Source organism: Colius striatus, chromosome 3 (genome assembly GCF_028858725.1).
Source record: "Colius striatus isolate bColStr4 chromosome 3, bColStr4.1.hap1, whole genome shotgun sequence".
In the NCBI taxonomy this organism is placed as follows: domain Eukaryota; kingdom Metazoa; phylum Chordata; class Aves; order Coliiformes; family Coliidae; genus Colius; species Colius striatus.
The window spans coordinates 83,407,738-83,425,202 of record NC_084761.1 but is presented as its reverse complement, the minus strand read 5'-3'; the positions used below and the strand labels follow the sequence as shown (position 1 = coordinate 83,425,202).

Here is a 17,465-nt window from a genome sequence, read left to right as displayed (position 1 = left end):
TACAAATCCTCTTACATGCTGTACACCTCGTACTGATGAGTCAAGGACATCAGCTAGGATTTCAGAGCTTCACAGCCAATTAGTTGACTTCTATGACTTCTTCAAGAAGCTGAAGTCCTTCTATATTCCATAAATTATTAAAAACATCTGCAGGTACACACAATACTCACCTACTTCCTCTGACTTAGAAAATATATCAGATGATGCATTATTGTCATCAAACTTTTAAAGTTAATAATCCTATATGGAAACTAAAAACCTACTATCTAACACATTTTGAGGAACTCCTGACACGTGTTCAAGTCCTGACACTTAAATTCAAGAATTCAAGTATTTTTCTTAACTTTTTAGCTAGTGTTTATTTTTTTCTCTATTAAGATAGTTACTTCTACTCAAACTCTTCTGTTCCAATGGCTCCTATTGTTGGCACTCAGTGCGCTGTGAAGGGAACTCTAGTGATTTCTGATGCGAATGGATCACATCTTCCTGCACCCTGAGTCAGCTCCAGACTGATGAAAGGCACTCTCATTTCAAGAGAGTGATGCTGTTGTGACCTCCACTTCCTGCCATATATCTCCATCACTGGACTGTCATAACCCCATGCATAAATGGAGAGCTGTTTAGGGAACAACTCCAGATATGGAACATTTAATAGCATCCCTGAGATGTCTCCTGTTCTCAAGTAGTCCCATCAGCAGAGAACAACCAACAGTTACTGTGACAGGGATGCTTGCCACAATGGTGGATCCCACATAGTTCTGTGAATTCCACCTATTTCTTATTTATCAGTCACAGGGAAGTAAAACAGATTCATTAAATTTAAGTAATTAAAATCAATGAAAGCCAAAGTAATAGGATTATTGGACTAATTTCCTCCTAATCCATAAAGAATTGAAATTTGTACATGGGAAAGTTTACAAGTCTTCCTTATCAGCATTTTTTTGTTCTCTCAATGCAAAAAAGAAATGCAGAGGACTGCTTTTGGGACTCTAAGGGTAAAGTTTCAAAGTACAAAGGAGAGAATCTTTAATGTTTAGTATGGCACTGGTTTAAAGAAGAAAAAGTTAAAAATATTTCTGGAAAAGAAGTTATTGTAGCTCAGTCTCCAAGTACATACAGGAAACAGATCAAGGAATTCAAGCTTTTTATCTAACATCTTTTTTTTTTTTTCCAGTATATACTCCTTTTAAAATTGTATTTTTCCAAATGATTCACCTTCTGCTACTGATTTACACTATGTCAATAGGAGAAAAACAGCCTACAAGCATCATAGGAGCATACTCTGGGAGTTATCCCGATGAATGAATAATCTTTGAGTAACTTCTGAACTGTATTCACAAACATTTACTGCTGTGTGAAAATGTCTTACTTTGAGTCATTTATTTCTACTTCATGAGACTTACACACAAAGAACAAAAGAAGTACTGTAGATGTGATTTATACCAAGTAGGAAGAAACAGTTATTTCCTGCCATAATTCTTTCTTACACCTCTTCCCTCCCAATTCCCCATAAAGAAAAAAATTCTTTACCGCTGGAGTGTCGTTAAGGAAAATTTTCATATCTTTAAAATTGCTGTTAACCAGTTTTTTTGCTCCTCGGACTTGGTTAGTTAAATGCTGGTTGGCAGCATATGCACAGAGCACTCCAACACTACAAAAAATACAGAGAACATTTATTATTGTAAATGTCCATTCTGACATAAACCAGAAGAAAAAAAAAGTCAACATTATCAAAATAAAGATCTCCACAAATTTATACATTCTCCTCTTCTTATTACAAGTTCTCACATGCACTACAAGTCAGAGCAGAGGAATTAACCTTAAAGGTCAACATTGTACTACTAATTAAAAAAAAAAAATGGAAAAAGCAACATTAACAACTTCTGATGACATTGAGTTAATGTAGAGTTACCATCCATTTGCATTACAGAATCACAGAATCTCAAGGGTTGGAAGGGACCCCAAAAGTTCATCCAGTCCAACCTCCCTGAGCAGGACCACCTACAGCAGGTCACACAGGACTATTCAAGTAGCTCCTGAATGTCCCCAAATAAGGAGACTCAACAATCCATCTGGGCAGCTTGTTCCAATGCTCCGTCATCCTCATAGGGAAGATTTTTTTCCTTGTGTTTCTTTAGAACCTATTATGTTCCAGCTCGTATCCATTGTCCTTTGTCCTATCATTGGACATCATCGAGAAGAGCCTAGCTCCATCCTCCTGACATGCCCTTTACATATTTGTAAACATTAATGACGTCACCCCTCAATGTCCTCTTCTCCCAGCTAAAGAGCCGTAGCTCCTTCAGCCTTTCATCAGAAGGGAGATGCTCCACTCCATCACTTTTGTGGCCCTGCACTGAACTCTCTCCAGCAGCTCCCTGTCCTTCTTGAACTGAAGGGCCCAGAACTGGACACAATATTCCAGATGTGGTCTCAAAAGGGTAGAGTAGAGGGGAAGGAGAACCTCTCTCAACCTACTGCCCACAGTCCTTCTAATACATCCCAGGATGCCATTTGCCTTCTTGGCCATGAGCACACATTGCTGGCTCATGCTCATCCTGCTGCCCATCAGCACCCCCAGGTTCCTTTCCCCTACAGCACTCTCTAAGAGTTCATTCCCCAGCCTGTACTGGTACATGGGGTTGTTCTTTCCCAGATGCAAGACTCTACACTTGTCATTGTTGAATCCTGTCCAACTCTCCAGCCTGACCAGGTCTCGTTGAATGGCAGCACTGCTTTGTGGTGTGTCAGCCACTCCCCTAGTTTAGGATCATCAGCAAACTTGCTGACAGTGCCTCTGTTCCCTCATCAAGGTCATTAATGAAGATATTGAACAGCACTGGTCCCAGCACCAATCCCTGAGGGACTCCACTAGACACAGGCCTCCAACTAGAGCATACCCCGTTTATCACAACTCCCTGCCTTCTTCCCTTCAACTTGTTAACAACCCACCTCACTACCTGATCATCCAGCCCATACTTTCTCACTTTTGCTGTGAGGATGCTGTGGGAGACGGTGTCAAATGCTTCACTGAAATCAAGACAAACCACATCCACTGCACTGCCACCTTCTGTCCACTTGGTTACATCTTCATAAAAGGCTCTCAGGTTGGTCAAATGTGACTTCCCTTTTGGTAAAGCCATGTTGACTGCTCCTAATGATCCTCTTGTCCTTTGAATGCCTGGAGACAGCACTGCATTGATACTCTCAGACAATGTGAATAGCCTAGGTAAATTGTAGGAGACTTGGAAATGTCAGGCTCATTTGCAGGTATCATTAACCTTAACATAGCTACAAGCAAATGCTCATAAGCAAATTGTGAAAAGGAAGATTTTATGTCTGAAAACTTCAGTAACATTTACTTATAATGGCCTAATTTATTTACATAATTGCATAGTTCTTTTTAAAGCACACAAATAGTCCCTATTAATGCTAAAATAATATATAAGCATTCCTGATACTAAAACAAAAGCTGGAAAGTGAGCTAGACTTCCAGTCAGCAGTGCTGCTGATTATTTTCTACTTGATCATTCCCCACTGTAAAATTCTAATTACAGCATAGCAGGTCTGCACAAACAGTAAGTAAAAAGGCAATTAAAAGTCCCATGAGAGGTTTCTGAGCATGTATGTTCTTTAGTTTTTTGTTTAGTTTAGGCATAAAACAGACTTAAACAGAAGGATGATTTTTGTTTTCAAATACCTCACATTCATACCACACTAACCTTTCAGACAAGTACCAGAAAAATCAACAGTAATCACCAGAGGAGTAATAGCCTCAAAAGCAGACCGACTACAAACCCACTTGATGGGTTAAATGCTAACTTTCCACAGATTTAACTGGTAGACAGCATGGATCCTCTCAACACTGGCACTATGTGTCCCCAGAGGGCAAACTGCCTAGAGGCTGCAGTCAGGTGCATGACAGGCAATTTCTGGACAGCACGTGTGTTCAGCCTTTTACTTTGCATCGTAGCTCAACAGCTCAATGCCAGAGGGGCAGTACCTGGAACACAACCACAGATAACCAAATGACAGGAGAAGAGAGTCATTATCACAAATGGTACTGTACACCTCCCATACTTTCAAACTTCCTGAGTTGGGGTGTAAAGACAACATAAATACTAACATTCTTAAGTAGGGCTTTGAGAAAACACATACCAGACTCCCTATGGGGCAAAACATATACGATATGTATAATTCGTGCTCCATATAATTTATGTTTGAAGGAAGTCATAACACAGTCACCTAAATGAAAAATGAGATTGAGAGAAAATGAGTACCTAAAATGATGTGATTGGTGAATCCTGGCAAGACAGGAGCAATGACCCTGGTGCTGCTCATCTCTCTTTATGTCAGCGATCCAAAACCACATCTTCCATCTTTATTTTGCTTTTCCTATTTTAGCTTTCCCAAATAATGTAAAGACTTGTTCTCCTTGTAAAATTGAGCTCAAGTACATGAATTTTTGCTGCCTTGACAAATACCCTCTGTCAGAGAATTGTGATTTCAGAGCATGACAGAGGGAGAGATGGCAAGGCTAGGTGCTACAGACACTGCTCTTTTAAGATCAATTCACTAACAATTTTCTCAATATCCAAAAATATTGAGAACAAGATGACAAACTTTGATATGAAGAGGTTGTCTCCTTACTAACTACCTTCCCAGAACCCACTAACAGCAAAGTAACAGCAAATAGCAGTTTTTTTCCACTATGACCAACACTTGAGCAGCCATTATCAGCAGCTACCACCCATGGAATGAGAGCTCAAAACACATAAAATGCCAAGAAACAGGGACACTTTTAATAAGAAGTCATCTGTGGTTTCATTTTGGACACATGTAACATTTTTTATGTTTTAAAAAAACAATTACCTTCACTGTACAGTGACAAGAAATAGATAAGCTATTGCAAGCTATCAGGAAAGGTAAATGTTTATGTCTCACTCTGAGGCTCAGAGTTTACAATAAAATCCTTGTTCTTTGGACAGATAACATTTTATGTCCTTTCAATGATATGCTCACAGAAAGGAAAGGTCAAGTGGAAGTTAACAAAAGAGTACTTTCTAAGACTTGAGCGCGACCATTTTTCTCTCCAGTCTTCTAAGGAGAGGGAGGAAAAGCAGAGATGCTTTAAGCAAACAAGGCACTGGGAACAACTGTGACTACATTTTAAATGTAACTAAACAAACACAAAAACAGGAGGAAAAATCTGCAATGGAACAGATCTGCAATTGAGCAGCCACAAGAGAAAGTCTTAAAGTAGGAAACAAATCCATAAGAGATTAGAAAACTGCTTAAACAATCTTTTCAGGAGTCAGATATTCCACACTCAGTTTCTTATCAGTGATCTAGGTTGACCTGCTTCTGCAGGGGAGTTGGACTAGAGGATCTCTAAAGGTCCCTTTCAATCCTACCATTCTACGATTCTAGGATTCATAGACTGATAATAAATGATACTAATCCAGTTGCAGGAGGGAACCCGTGCTTTTCCTTTTGCGGTGCTTGCAAAAAACTTCAAGTTTTCGAGTTTTTTTCAAGTTATTTTCTTCAGAATAGAAACTGTGAACAGACATATATTGGAAGAATGTTACTTTCCTCACTACTAGCTACTGAATGTAAAAGAATAAAGAGCTACAAATTTCTGTACCAACTTTTTCACAAATTCAGATGCTGTTGATTGCAGGTCCTGAACAACACACATTACCAAACTTGCCAAGCAAGAGGACTTCCACGGAGCCCGAGCAGGATACTTGCCAAGATACCAAGTATCATTCCCTTCCTTCAGACTTCGCTTTCCCTACCTTCACTCATAATAACATTCACAATTTCAAGAAAGAACTTCCAATACAAGTTGTGTAAATTTCTGTATCCTGATTTTCTACTCTTTAGTAATAGAATCCTACTTTGTAGGACATTCTTTTCCAACTGAAATGATTTATGATTCAGAGTATTAAGACTCTGAACTACCAAAAACATTGCATGTAATTTTTGCATGTAATCTGCCAAAAGAAATACTTAAAACACAAAGTGCATGAACTGGAAAAGGACACACTTAAGGCCTACTTAGAATCACAGAATTATTTTCATTGGAAAAGACCTTTAAGACCATTGAGTCCAACCACTAACCTCACACGACCAAGGCCATCACTAAACTAAACCACGTCCCTCGGCACCTCATCTATACATCTTTTGAACATCTCTAGGGATGGTGACTCCACCACCTCCCTGGGCAGCCGTTCCAATGCATAACAATCCTCTCAGTGAAAAAGTTCTTCCTAATGTCCAACATTAATCTTCCCTGGGGTAACTTGAGCCCATTTCCTCTTGTCCGATCATTTCTTACTTGGGAGAAAAGATTGACCTCCACCTCTCTACAACTGCCTTTCAGGTAGACGTAGAGAATGATCATGTCTCCCCTCATCCTCCTTTTCTTTTATTTTAGGATAAACAATTGTGTACATAATCACAAGTCTTCTAACCTGTTTCTTGTACCTCTCCTTATTACCTACAGACCTTCATAGAGTAGATCTAGGTAGAGAACTTTTAATAAATAAATAAAACACAACCTGTCATCTTTGTATTTTGCTAACATATCATTTCAGTAAACTTAGTATTAAAACTGCCTGCTAATTACCAAAGCACTGTATCAGCAGAAAACTGAGAAGAAATTATGTTTCTCATGATTAAAGTCTACTAGATCTCATCTTCCAAAATCTACATTAGCATCAAATGGATGTCAGTGTGAACTTGCATGCTGACACACAGAAAAGCAATCCCCATGTTACTGGAGTTTAAGAGTTGTTGCCTACATACATAGTCTTTTGCAAGATCTCCATTCTATGATTTGGACTCTTTTCCCTGCTAATACTCTCTACCATGCATTTGTCCTGTCTTTCCCAGGTTGGACTCACCTTTCCATACTAAGGACTGAAAAAATAAAAAGTTTACTTGAAAAAAAAAAAAAGACTGTCCTTTTGTGTTCCAGCACAGCAGCAAGCAAGCTGACACAAGCTAAAAATAGACCCAAGCACAGTATCTTTTCTTCCCTTGTGAAAGAAGATCCAGGAAAGGCAGCAGAATCCTGTTTTGTGCAGAGGTGTACTGGAGACCTAAGCACTCACAGCCTGGGGTCAGTACTATCAGGCTTGCAAAGTCCCACCTTTCTTTGCTCAGCACTCACAGCATTAGAGACTTAGCCAAAGAGTCATATGAGATTATCTCCACCTGTGAAACCTGTAGACAGAGCTCAAGTCAACTCCTCCCTTTGAGTAAGCATCTGATACTCCCAGTGTCTTTAAGAGAAGTGAAAAAAAGTATGTGTTGAAGAGGCAGTTTCCCTAGTCTTGGAAAGCATGCTAATACAGATCGCTAATCTGCCAGCCACAATCTGGGAAGAAGCATTTGCCAGTGCTGGGTATGCTCAATACCACAAGCATACCTGGCAGCAAATGCACAAGTTAAGGAGACCAACAAGGGGGACAATCTCTTCTCTCTCTGCTGACAACAAACATTCCTCAGCCATTTTAACTAGAGCATCCTGCAACATGGTACAAAGATAGCTGGCAAGCTCCAGGAGCCACCTTCAGTTTCAGCATGCCAAGAGGTAATTTAACAAATTACTTTCTTCAAGGCATCATTTTACTAGAAAACACTTTCATCCTGTCATAATGGCAGGGATGCACCTATCACCTACAAAACCAATCAGCTTTCTGGTCATTATAATACCTCAGAGCCATGTTTGTTAGTGATGCCTGGGAGAAAAAGATTATGTTCTCATACATATCAGCGTGACCTACGTCTGAGCATAGGCAAGATCTCCATTTGTTCTGACTAACAGTAGTAAAAAATTTCTAGATTTTAGTGGAGTGACAAAGTCAGTCCCACCTGACTGAACAGTCACACAGCATAGCTCAAAAGACTTTTTTTTTTTTTCTCTAATATAATCATAAATTAAGGATAGTAGGCAGGTGAAAATATGAAGTTGAAGGAAATTAAAAAGTCCGAAAGCAAACAAGACATCATGAAAGCACCTACAGGGAAAAGTCTTGATTGTAGTCTCCCATCACCCATTACACATGCAGCAGAGTATGCTCCCAACAGCAGCAGTGCAAAAACATCTCTAGACTCCAGGGTTTTTCCAGTAAGTGCAGGTATGGGTTCAACAACTCAGTGTCCAAAGGAAAACCAATTATTTTTAATAAGAAAAATCTGGAGCACAGCAAATACTGAAGGAGGTCACACAATTGCTTTTCTTACCACTACTATGCTGTCAAGAACAAAGCAGTATGTTGTACCTCAAGTTCTCTGTGGGACAGTAATTGAACATAGGACACAGTATCTTATGTTCTTAAGTTCTGCAAATGCCATTTTGAGACCAGCAAAAGCTTCATTTGACAAGTTTAGGCTTAATTTACTTTTGTTTCACACCTACATTCCTCTTAAGTGCGTACATCACGACCCTTAGATAGCAATGGTAGCAGCATTTTTACAATGCAGTCACATTATTTTTAATAAGCAATAATATCACTTAGTCGAGTAAAATCATTTCTGCACCTATAGGCTAATATAGTAACATTAGTTGTCACATGACACTGCAAAAATCAGTGCTATACCAAGCTTCACAACGTTCTCTTTACACTTGCCTTATTATTAAAGAAGCAACAAAAAGAAATGTTGCAAAACAGCTCCTCTGACAGTCAGCATTTTTCTTCTGTCTTTGATGCATTTCCCCACCACAGTTGTCACAGCAACGACACATACAGAAGCAAAGTCCCACAAGAGGCAGTAACAAAATAAATAGCAATCCCAAGGCTGCGGAGACTATAAAACCGATTTCATAGTAGATGGCCTGTAATTCAGACAAAAATAGTGGTAACAGCAGATATCACACAGTAACTGCAATCAATACAGAGCAGATAATTAAACAATCAAACTACAGACTAAACCGTCTACTAAGTGACTGAGGTTATGGATCTGGTGTTACTTTGTCAACAGTTGACAACTTTTCTAACCAAAAGATACATAACATTGTAGACACTGATAGCTAATAATTGTTTCGCTAGAATATTAGCTAAGTAAACTACAGGAGAGAGTGCTAAGAGAGAAATATGCTCACGAGAAAAAAATGTGAACCAATGCAATTGAAACAGGTTAAAAATGAACACATTTCATTTCCTGGACCACAAATTTGCTGTTTCACACATCTGTTTCCAAAGAGGCTCCATGAATGTCAGCAAGGCTGACTAGATCAACACTTTGTCTGGGAAGGGGCTTAGCTTGCTCTCCTTTGTAATCAGTTATGAGGAGAAAGATTTGTATGAAGGGCAAAGGGAAGTACTTCACTGGATGATCAATGATCAATTGCAATGGCAGAGGTTTCTCCAAACTGCTCAAGTTAAAACTGCTTAGGGGCCAGAAACATGAAGGAATGGATTTTAAGCTCTCTCAGGTAAAAATGTTTATTCTGCTGCCAAAAAGCAAAGTGGCAGCAACTTAAAAGGCTGCTTACAAAAGCTGGAAGGAGTGAAAGGGAAGGATGCAATGTAATACCCTAACCAGCTTTTACGCTGGAAGCAGTGCCAGTGCCCCAAGACCTAGAAGCTGGGCCAGGCAGCGTTGGCACAGCCTCACGCAAAACGACCTGGGTTCCAGAGGACTGCCCTGGCACAGCCTCACGTGAGGCAACCCGGCTTCCAGAGGACAAGCTGCAAGCTGGCCGGGCTGCTTCCTTCTGCTACAAATACAAGCCAAGCCCTCCAGGTCTGGGTTGGGCAGGTGGCTGCACACAGAGGTAGATAGCACAGTGCAGGCACGTCTCAGTGGTCTTTCTTCCCTGATAAGTCATTCTTCTCCTCCTTTTCTTTCCCCATTTTAGGGAAACTAATTCACACACTAGTACTTTGAGTTCTCTTCCGTTTTACTGGTCTGCCAGCACAAGGGCAACTTGGCAGTAAAAGGATGAAATTGAGGCTGTGTATTGTCCTGCAAAATAAGTTACAATTTCTCACAAGCTATCAATCATGCTCCAGTTCCAGCTTTGCTGATGTCCTTCCTCACAATCCCTAATTACCAACTGATCCAAATACAGCAGCCATCACCACTAGCAGAGTGGCAAATTTCTGACCTAATTACCAATTCTAGGATGAAATCTATTTTTTTATATATATTACTACTGCTGGTTAAAAGCTATTATCCCTTCTCAACAGTACAAACTAAATGCTGGAAGAAGGCCTTGGCTGGTTTTTGCAAAAGAATTACTGTCTTTTAGTTAGCTGAATATTTCAGAAATTATTTGACCACATCAGTTTGAAAATAGGTTAGGTGGAAAAACACATTTTAAATAACATGAAAACCAGTTATGGTTGTTTTAATAGAAGTAGTGTATTCAGACACGGTTAGTTTCTTTTCAAAGCAGTACTTCTACCATAAGGCATTACCTGAAGAGTCAGGACAACATTTTCTGGCTGTGGAAGTCAAAACAAATGAAGAATGTGTATAATACATGGGCAGCATGCACAAAAAACAAATAATGTGAATAATGAATAATCGACCATGTCCAAAACAATTAACAACACATAAACAGTAACAAAAAGCCACTAAAGTAAAATAATGCATTGAAGCACCATTAAATAATTATGAAAAACATTTACAATAAAATATACAGCAGATAATTTCTTGGTTTCCTTGGTGAGAGAAATCTAGGATTTGCCCAACAAACATTTCCATCTTAAAACAATGACAAACCAGTTATTTGTACACAGAGCATCTGTTTCATATTATTTTCAACATCTCACAGAACAGAAGGCCAGAGATTGCATTACTTTGTGGTTTAGTGATTTCTTCACGAATTCCACCTGTCGTAACTGACCTGTGAGATTCCTGACTAACTTTTCCAACACTTAGTTTATTTTGGCATTAAAGCAGCAGTTTCAGTAGCAGTATTGGGATCTTAACACATTACACACAGAATTTACCTTCACTTTTAACTACATTATACAGAAATTTATTTTAAAGTAAAGTAAAAAAAGACAAAAGGTATTCAAGAAAGACTGAAGAAATCTATTTATCAGGTCCTTGACTGATTTCTTAACTGCATTTCAGGAACACATGAAAAACTAAAAATTCAATGACAGGAATTTCAGAAGAAGCCAATTTCCCTCTTGTTTTCGCAATGGAAATAGGTTCTCTGTATGACAGGCTTCATGTCTGCGTGACAAGTTCACAGCTGATAATGCTTTCCCCTTTCCTGTAAGCAGAAAGTCTAAAGACAGCAAGACCCGTAAAGATGTGTGAGGATTAGAAACCTTCAAGTTTTCAGCATCCTCTACATATTTATGAAACTTCTACTGTACAGTATACTTAAAATGTTCAAAATCATAATTGGAACTACACTTTCAATGGGAGGAAAACACATGCTTATCCTCCCTTAAAAATCTAGTACCAAGTGTGATTTTGAACACTTTGAGCAAGCCCATGTCCCAGCAGAAGTAACGCAAAGGTAGCAGCAGCAAGCTGGCTCCCTTGGAGCAGGCATGGCAGATGCACTCAGCTGCTGGGCTGTCCTGGCAGACTGTGGCCCCCGACAGGGGATGGCAAGACATCGATGGTAACAGTCCAACTGGGAACACGCAGCACTGAGCAGGAAAGGCCTCCTGGGTCACTAACACACTCTACAAATAGGTTAAAACAAACAAACAAAAAAAGATACAGAGGAACAACAGTAGAAATTTAACAGGATAAATATCAAAACCAGATTTCCTCTTCTCGCTCCTGAAGGGCTGCTCCCAACACTTAGTGAACTACTGAGTTGTCCTGCATGGATGCATGCAGTGCCCATTTCTGCCCCTTGGCTTCTGTGATAGCACTACCTTTTACCTAAATAGCCATTTTTTCTTCTCGATGTTTCCTCTGCAATGGATTTATAAGTGCTAATCACACTCCTTATCAATTGTTTTGCTAAGCTAAGCAAACTCTTCCAATTTCCTCTGAGCAACTGTGCAATTTCCAGATGTTCCTAATACACACTATCTGAACCTATCCTATCCTGATCCTATCCTAACTACACAGTTACTAACGGGTGCCTCCACTACATAGCTGTGATTAGTCTCAAACTTCTCATGACTTTCATAGGAGTATTAAATACTATACTTGCACTCCTGTAGATTACCTACAGTCTAATGCCTTTGCCCAAAGACTCTGTCATCCAAGTCCACCCCATGTTCCTCCCTGGGTGTGCAGGCACAATCCCCACGAGATAGGCACACAGGATCGACAAGAGTCACTTGACGCAAGATGACAACAGTACCCACACACTAAGATGGCATGCAGACATTATCAAGCTGCTGGAGTGATAAGCCTGTGGTCAGGAAGACATGGAAGCACAAGGTTTTCACCCTCAACCCTCACAATCATTCAGGTCATTCTGTTCTGAGGGAACAGCTCAGTGCCTGGATGCCAAGTTCCATACTCATCTTCCTAACATACACTATATTGCAGGGACCATAACCAAGTAGCTCACAGATTAACACTCCATGGTCTTGGTTAAGTTTCCAACTGCAGGAACTCTAACAGTGACATTGCTTCAAAGATGGGGCACAGTCCCTGAGAACAGCCTAAAGTCAGACCCACATTACGTTCTATCTTCTCTTGCTACTGAGCATCCCACGTACACTATGGAAACTTCAGTTTACAAAGAGACCAGAATCAGCATATCAATTCAGTTTTCTGAGAACAACAGCTGAAGCTAACATGAGAGCTGAGCAGTAACAGGTCTCTCTGACCATTTTTAAACACAAGCAGTATTTGTCAATACAAAGAGCCTTTAATCTTTACGCAACAGACATCACGTACAGATGGAAGTTAGAAGTGAGCCTTAACTATACGTAGCTTCTTTACAGTACATGATTACATTTTCTGGGTAATACTTTTGTAAAGGTTTTGTTTGGTCCCAAATCTTGTATTAAACTGTCATGCACATCATTGACAGGTTTCACTTTGTATCCTGTTGTGATAGCTTTAAAACACTATTTCCTATTTTAGAAACAAAACTGAATTTCAAAGTCATTGTTTTCACAATTTTACACGGATTACACACAGACAATTTACCTTTTGATAATCGCCCTGTGTGTTTCCAAACTTCTGCTGTGCTAGTTTTCTGACGAGATCTGAAAATAAGAAAGAATATTGCAGACTTTTAACAACATAAATAATAAAAACAGGAGAAAGAGGATGAGATGAATTCTGCTGTTATGTGGGCAAGATGAAATTAAGAATAGACATCAACAGGGAGGGCAGGCACATAAGTAACTCACATCTAACACACTCATTTCTAACATTCAGAATATAGACAAAATACAACCACCACCAAAAAAAGAAAGTATAAAGTTAACACAAAATAGTGCCACTTAACATTGTAAATGTAATTTAACCACAGCAGCTTCTTTCAACAAGCAACTGATAACAGCTGCAACAAATAGCTCACCTTTTTAGGGCACTACCAACCTATCCTTGTAGAGGTTTTGAGAACTATGCTGAGAACTGTGGTTCCTGGTCATGTCTGTGACACTCTGCACTTGAAGGGGAAAACCCCCAGCTCTGCAGACCCTCTGCCTCAGAGCGGCATCAGTGGCTCTGGGTGTGCTCCATGCTAGGCTATGTACCAGCAGCAGTGCCTGGGTCTCCACTTACCAAGAGGAAACACATTGTGAAGGAGCACATAACACCTCGAGGTGAAGCACTCTGCCGCCCACATTCATACAGAGCTGCACTTCATGGTGCTATTGCCTCATTGTTAGCCTCCCCACATGCAACTCAATACACCTGAGAAAAAGTTTCAGTAAGTTACCTATTCTGGGGAATCAATAAAGGGCCTGGAGGTTCAAAACTGACTGTTCATCTCCCCCAAAAATCCAAGCCCTCTCAGAATTTATTGTAGCACTCAGGAAATATCTTCAGAGTGGACAGGGGCTGTGATCTCACACCTCTCTAATCCTGTATGTGACTCAGGAAAACAAATTCCTAAGCAAATAGAATTCATAGCCTTCCCTTCCCAACACCCTGCAGGGGGAACATGGATTCAATTGATCTGCAATTTCAGTTCCTTGCAGAAAACTATGTCCAATAAAAAAACCAAAACAAACACACAACACAGTCAGGCAACAACTGCTGTTTCAAGTTAGTTACTCCCTGCGAGGAAGCTGCAGCCAGCAAGACTGCCAGGAAAAGAAAAAAAGAAAAAAAGAAAATATCTGTCCATGTATCATGAAAGGAGCATCAAGCCACAAGTCACCCACAGACAGGATGGGAAGTATATTCTAAAATGCAGAAAGAGTGTTAGCAACAGATGATCAAGGACTGTCCAAGGTGAGAGGACCTCATCTTGGGAAGACTAAACATATGCTAGAAGATAAGGCAGAATCTCCTAGTAATAGGAAGTAAACTTAAAACACATGTAAAATAAACACCTGGGAAGAATAGCTATTACCTTCCTGCTAATTCTTTCAAGCTATGCACCTCAAAAGTCAGAAGACCGCTGAAGGAAATGGCACACACCACTGATTCCCCACTGCAGCTCTGAGACTTCTCACACACTGGAGCCAGCAAAGTCCTCCCAGTACCAAGACCATTCCTAGTATCATTTATGTTTCTCTGAGAGTTTCAGCAGCAAGGAGTTACATAGTGATGTGAGGCAGAACTACATGAACCTCCAAAATGTCATTAACAATAGCTGTTAGTGAGGTTTTTTCTTCTGCAGCAAGGCAATATTGCTTTCTTATTTATATCTATATACCTACCAAATATGTAAATTTAAGAAGCATTGGTGCATAAAATACATAATGCATGAAATTTTCTCTACAGCTAAATGCCTTTTAGCAAGCAGGAGAAGGAAAGGGCTAAAATAACCCTTTTGTTTACATATTTATTGAACCATTTAGAATCGTGTGACAACACACCACAGAACAGTCATTAAAGAGAAATTTCTATAAGCTTTTATCAGAATGCAATGGGAAAGGAGAAAAAACGGAACAGTTTCTGTAATCCTCAGTGGCAGGAAGTCATACAGACTATCTGCAGATGGACAGTCAAATAGGGGAGCCCATTGCTCAGGACCCTGAGACATCACCCTTCTTGCTGCTGCTCTGAAGCAGAGCAGGAGAGCCCTCAGCAACCTGCCCTCATTTCCAGACTGCTCCTAACACAGAGGTTCATCTTTTTTTGGAAAAGGGTTGGACCCAGTGACCTCTGGAGGTCTCTTCAGATCCAAGTTGCTTCAAAGTTATAGAATCATAGCATCATGGGAATGGTAGGGATTGGAAGGGACCTTTAGAGATCATCTAGTCCAACTCCCTTGCAGAAGCAGGTTCACCTAGATCAGGTCCTCAGGAAATCATGGTGAGTTTTTACTGTAAATAATTTAGTGGAGGAGAGAAAGCACTGTCAGGAAGCACGTAAGAAATCTACATTTTACTAATGACAGAAGCTGCCTTTGATACATTTCCTACTGTTGGAAATTGGCACAAGATAAAATTTTGAAAGCAATAGCCTCTTCTGTTAAATAGAAGTCGAAAGTTTTTACCCATTCCTCTAGTTGAGTGTCCTCATCATAAATTCAAATGAAAATTAAACAAAAAGAGATTTTACATACATCTATACACACATAAATATATATGAACATCTATATGCATATGAGTACTCACGTGTAAAACTACTCAAGAGAATCAGATGATGGCTGAGGCTAGAAGGGACATCCCCTTCAAGACCATCAGTGAAGAGTCACCTATGACAGGTTACTAGGGCCATGTCCAGTCAGGATTTGAGTATCTCCAAAGAGAACATTCAACGGTTAAAAAAAAATCCGAAAAACAAACCAAACAAAAATACCCCAAAGCCTAACCCCCAAAACTGCTCTGAGAAGGTCACACAGGAACCCATCCAGGTGGGTTTTGAATATTCCCAGAATATCCCCAAAGAAGGAGATTCAACAACCCCGTTTCAGTGCTCTGTCACCCACACAGGGAAGAAATTCTTCCTTGTACTTCTTTGGAACCTCTTATGTCCCAACTTGTACCCATTGCCCCTTATCCTATCATTGGACATCATTGAGAAGAGCCTGGCTCCATCCTCCTGACATCAGCCCTTTATGTATTTGTAAACATTAACGAGATCATCCCTCAGTCTCCTCAAAGTTAAAGAGCCCCAGCTCCCTCAGCCTTTCATCAGAAGGGAGATGCTCCACTCCATCACTTTTGTGGCCCTGCACTGAACTCTCTCCAGCAGCTCCCTGTCCTTCTTGAACTGAGGGGCTCAGAACTGGACACAATATTCCAGATATGATCTCGCAAGGGCAGAGTAGAAGGGAAGGAGAACCTCTCTCAACCTACTGCCCACAGCCCTTCTAATACATCCCAGGATGCCATTTGCCTTCTTGGCCATGAGGGCACATTGCTGGCTCATGCTCATCCTCCTGCCCACCAGCATCCCCAGGTTTCTTTCCCCTACACCACTCTCTAAGAGTTCGTTCCCCAACCTGTGCTGGTACATGGGATTGTTCTTTCCCAGATGCAAGACTCTACACTTGCCCTTGTTGAATTTCACTAGATTTCTTCCTGCCCAACTCTCCAGCCTGTCCAGGTCTCATTGAATGGCAGCACAGCCTTCTGGTGTGTCAGCTACTCCCCCTAGTTTAGGATCATCAGCAAACTTGCTGACAATGCCCTCTGTTCCCTCATCAAGGTCATTAATGAAGATATTGAACAGCACTGGTCCCAGCACCAATCCCTGAGGGACTCCACTAAACACAGGCCTCCAACTAGAGCATACCCCATTGATCACAACTCTCTGCCTTCTTCCCTTTAACTAGTTAACAACCCACCTCACTACCTGATCATCCAGCCCACATTTTCTCACTTTTGCCACAAGGATGCTGTGGGAGACGGTGTCAAATACTTTACTGAGATCAAGACAAAACACATCCACTGCCACTGCACAGCCATCTATCCATCTGGTTAGATCTTCATAAGAGGCTCTCAGGTTGGTCAAACATGACTTCCCTTTGGTAAAGCTATGTTGACTGCTCCTAATGACCTTCAACTGCCTGGAGACAGCACCCAGGATAAGTCATTCCATCACCTTTCCAAGGATGGAGGTGAGGCTGACTGGTCTTGCCTTTTATGAAGACTGGAGTAACATTTGCTTTCCTCCAGTCCTCAGGCACCTCTCCTGTTCTTCATGACTTACTGAAGATGATGGAGAGTGGTTTAGCAATGACTTCCAACAGCTCCCTCAACACCCACAGGTGCATCCCATCGGGGCTCATGGATTTATGTACATCCAGACTGCTCAACTGATCCTTAACCCAGTCCTCATCAACCAAACATAACTCCTCCTTTAACCTGACTTCCTCTAGAGTCTAGGGCTCCTGAGGACAGTCTGCAGTAGTATAGATAGAGGCAAAGAAGGTATTCAGT

At 40.6% G+C, this 17,465-nt stretch overlaps 1 protein-coding gene across 1 annotated transcript in view; it reads right to left on the bottom strand.

Annotated features, from left to right (window-relative positions):
* Nucleotides 1-17,465, bottom strand: part of PROM1 (prominin 1) — a 63,159-nt gene that overhangs the window by 26,320 nt on the left and 19,374 nt on the right. The window contains exons 4-7 of the mRNA XM_061992482.1: nt 13,105-13,163; nt 10,437-10,463; nt 8,643-8,848; nt 1,531-1,651 (exon numbers count right to left, since the gene is read on the bottom strand). Of these exons, the coding sequence (XP_061848466.1) occupies nt 1,531-1,651; nt 8,643-8,848; nt 10,437-10,463; nt 13,105-13,163 (413 nt within the window). The remainder of the gene's footprint in view (nt 1-1,530; nt 1,652-8,642; nt 8,849-10,436; nt 10,464-13,104; nt 13,164-17,465) is intronic.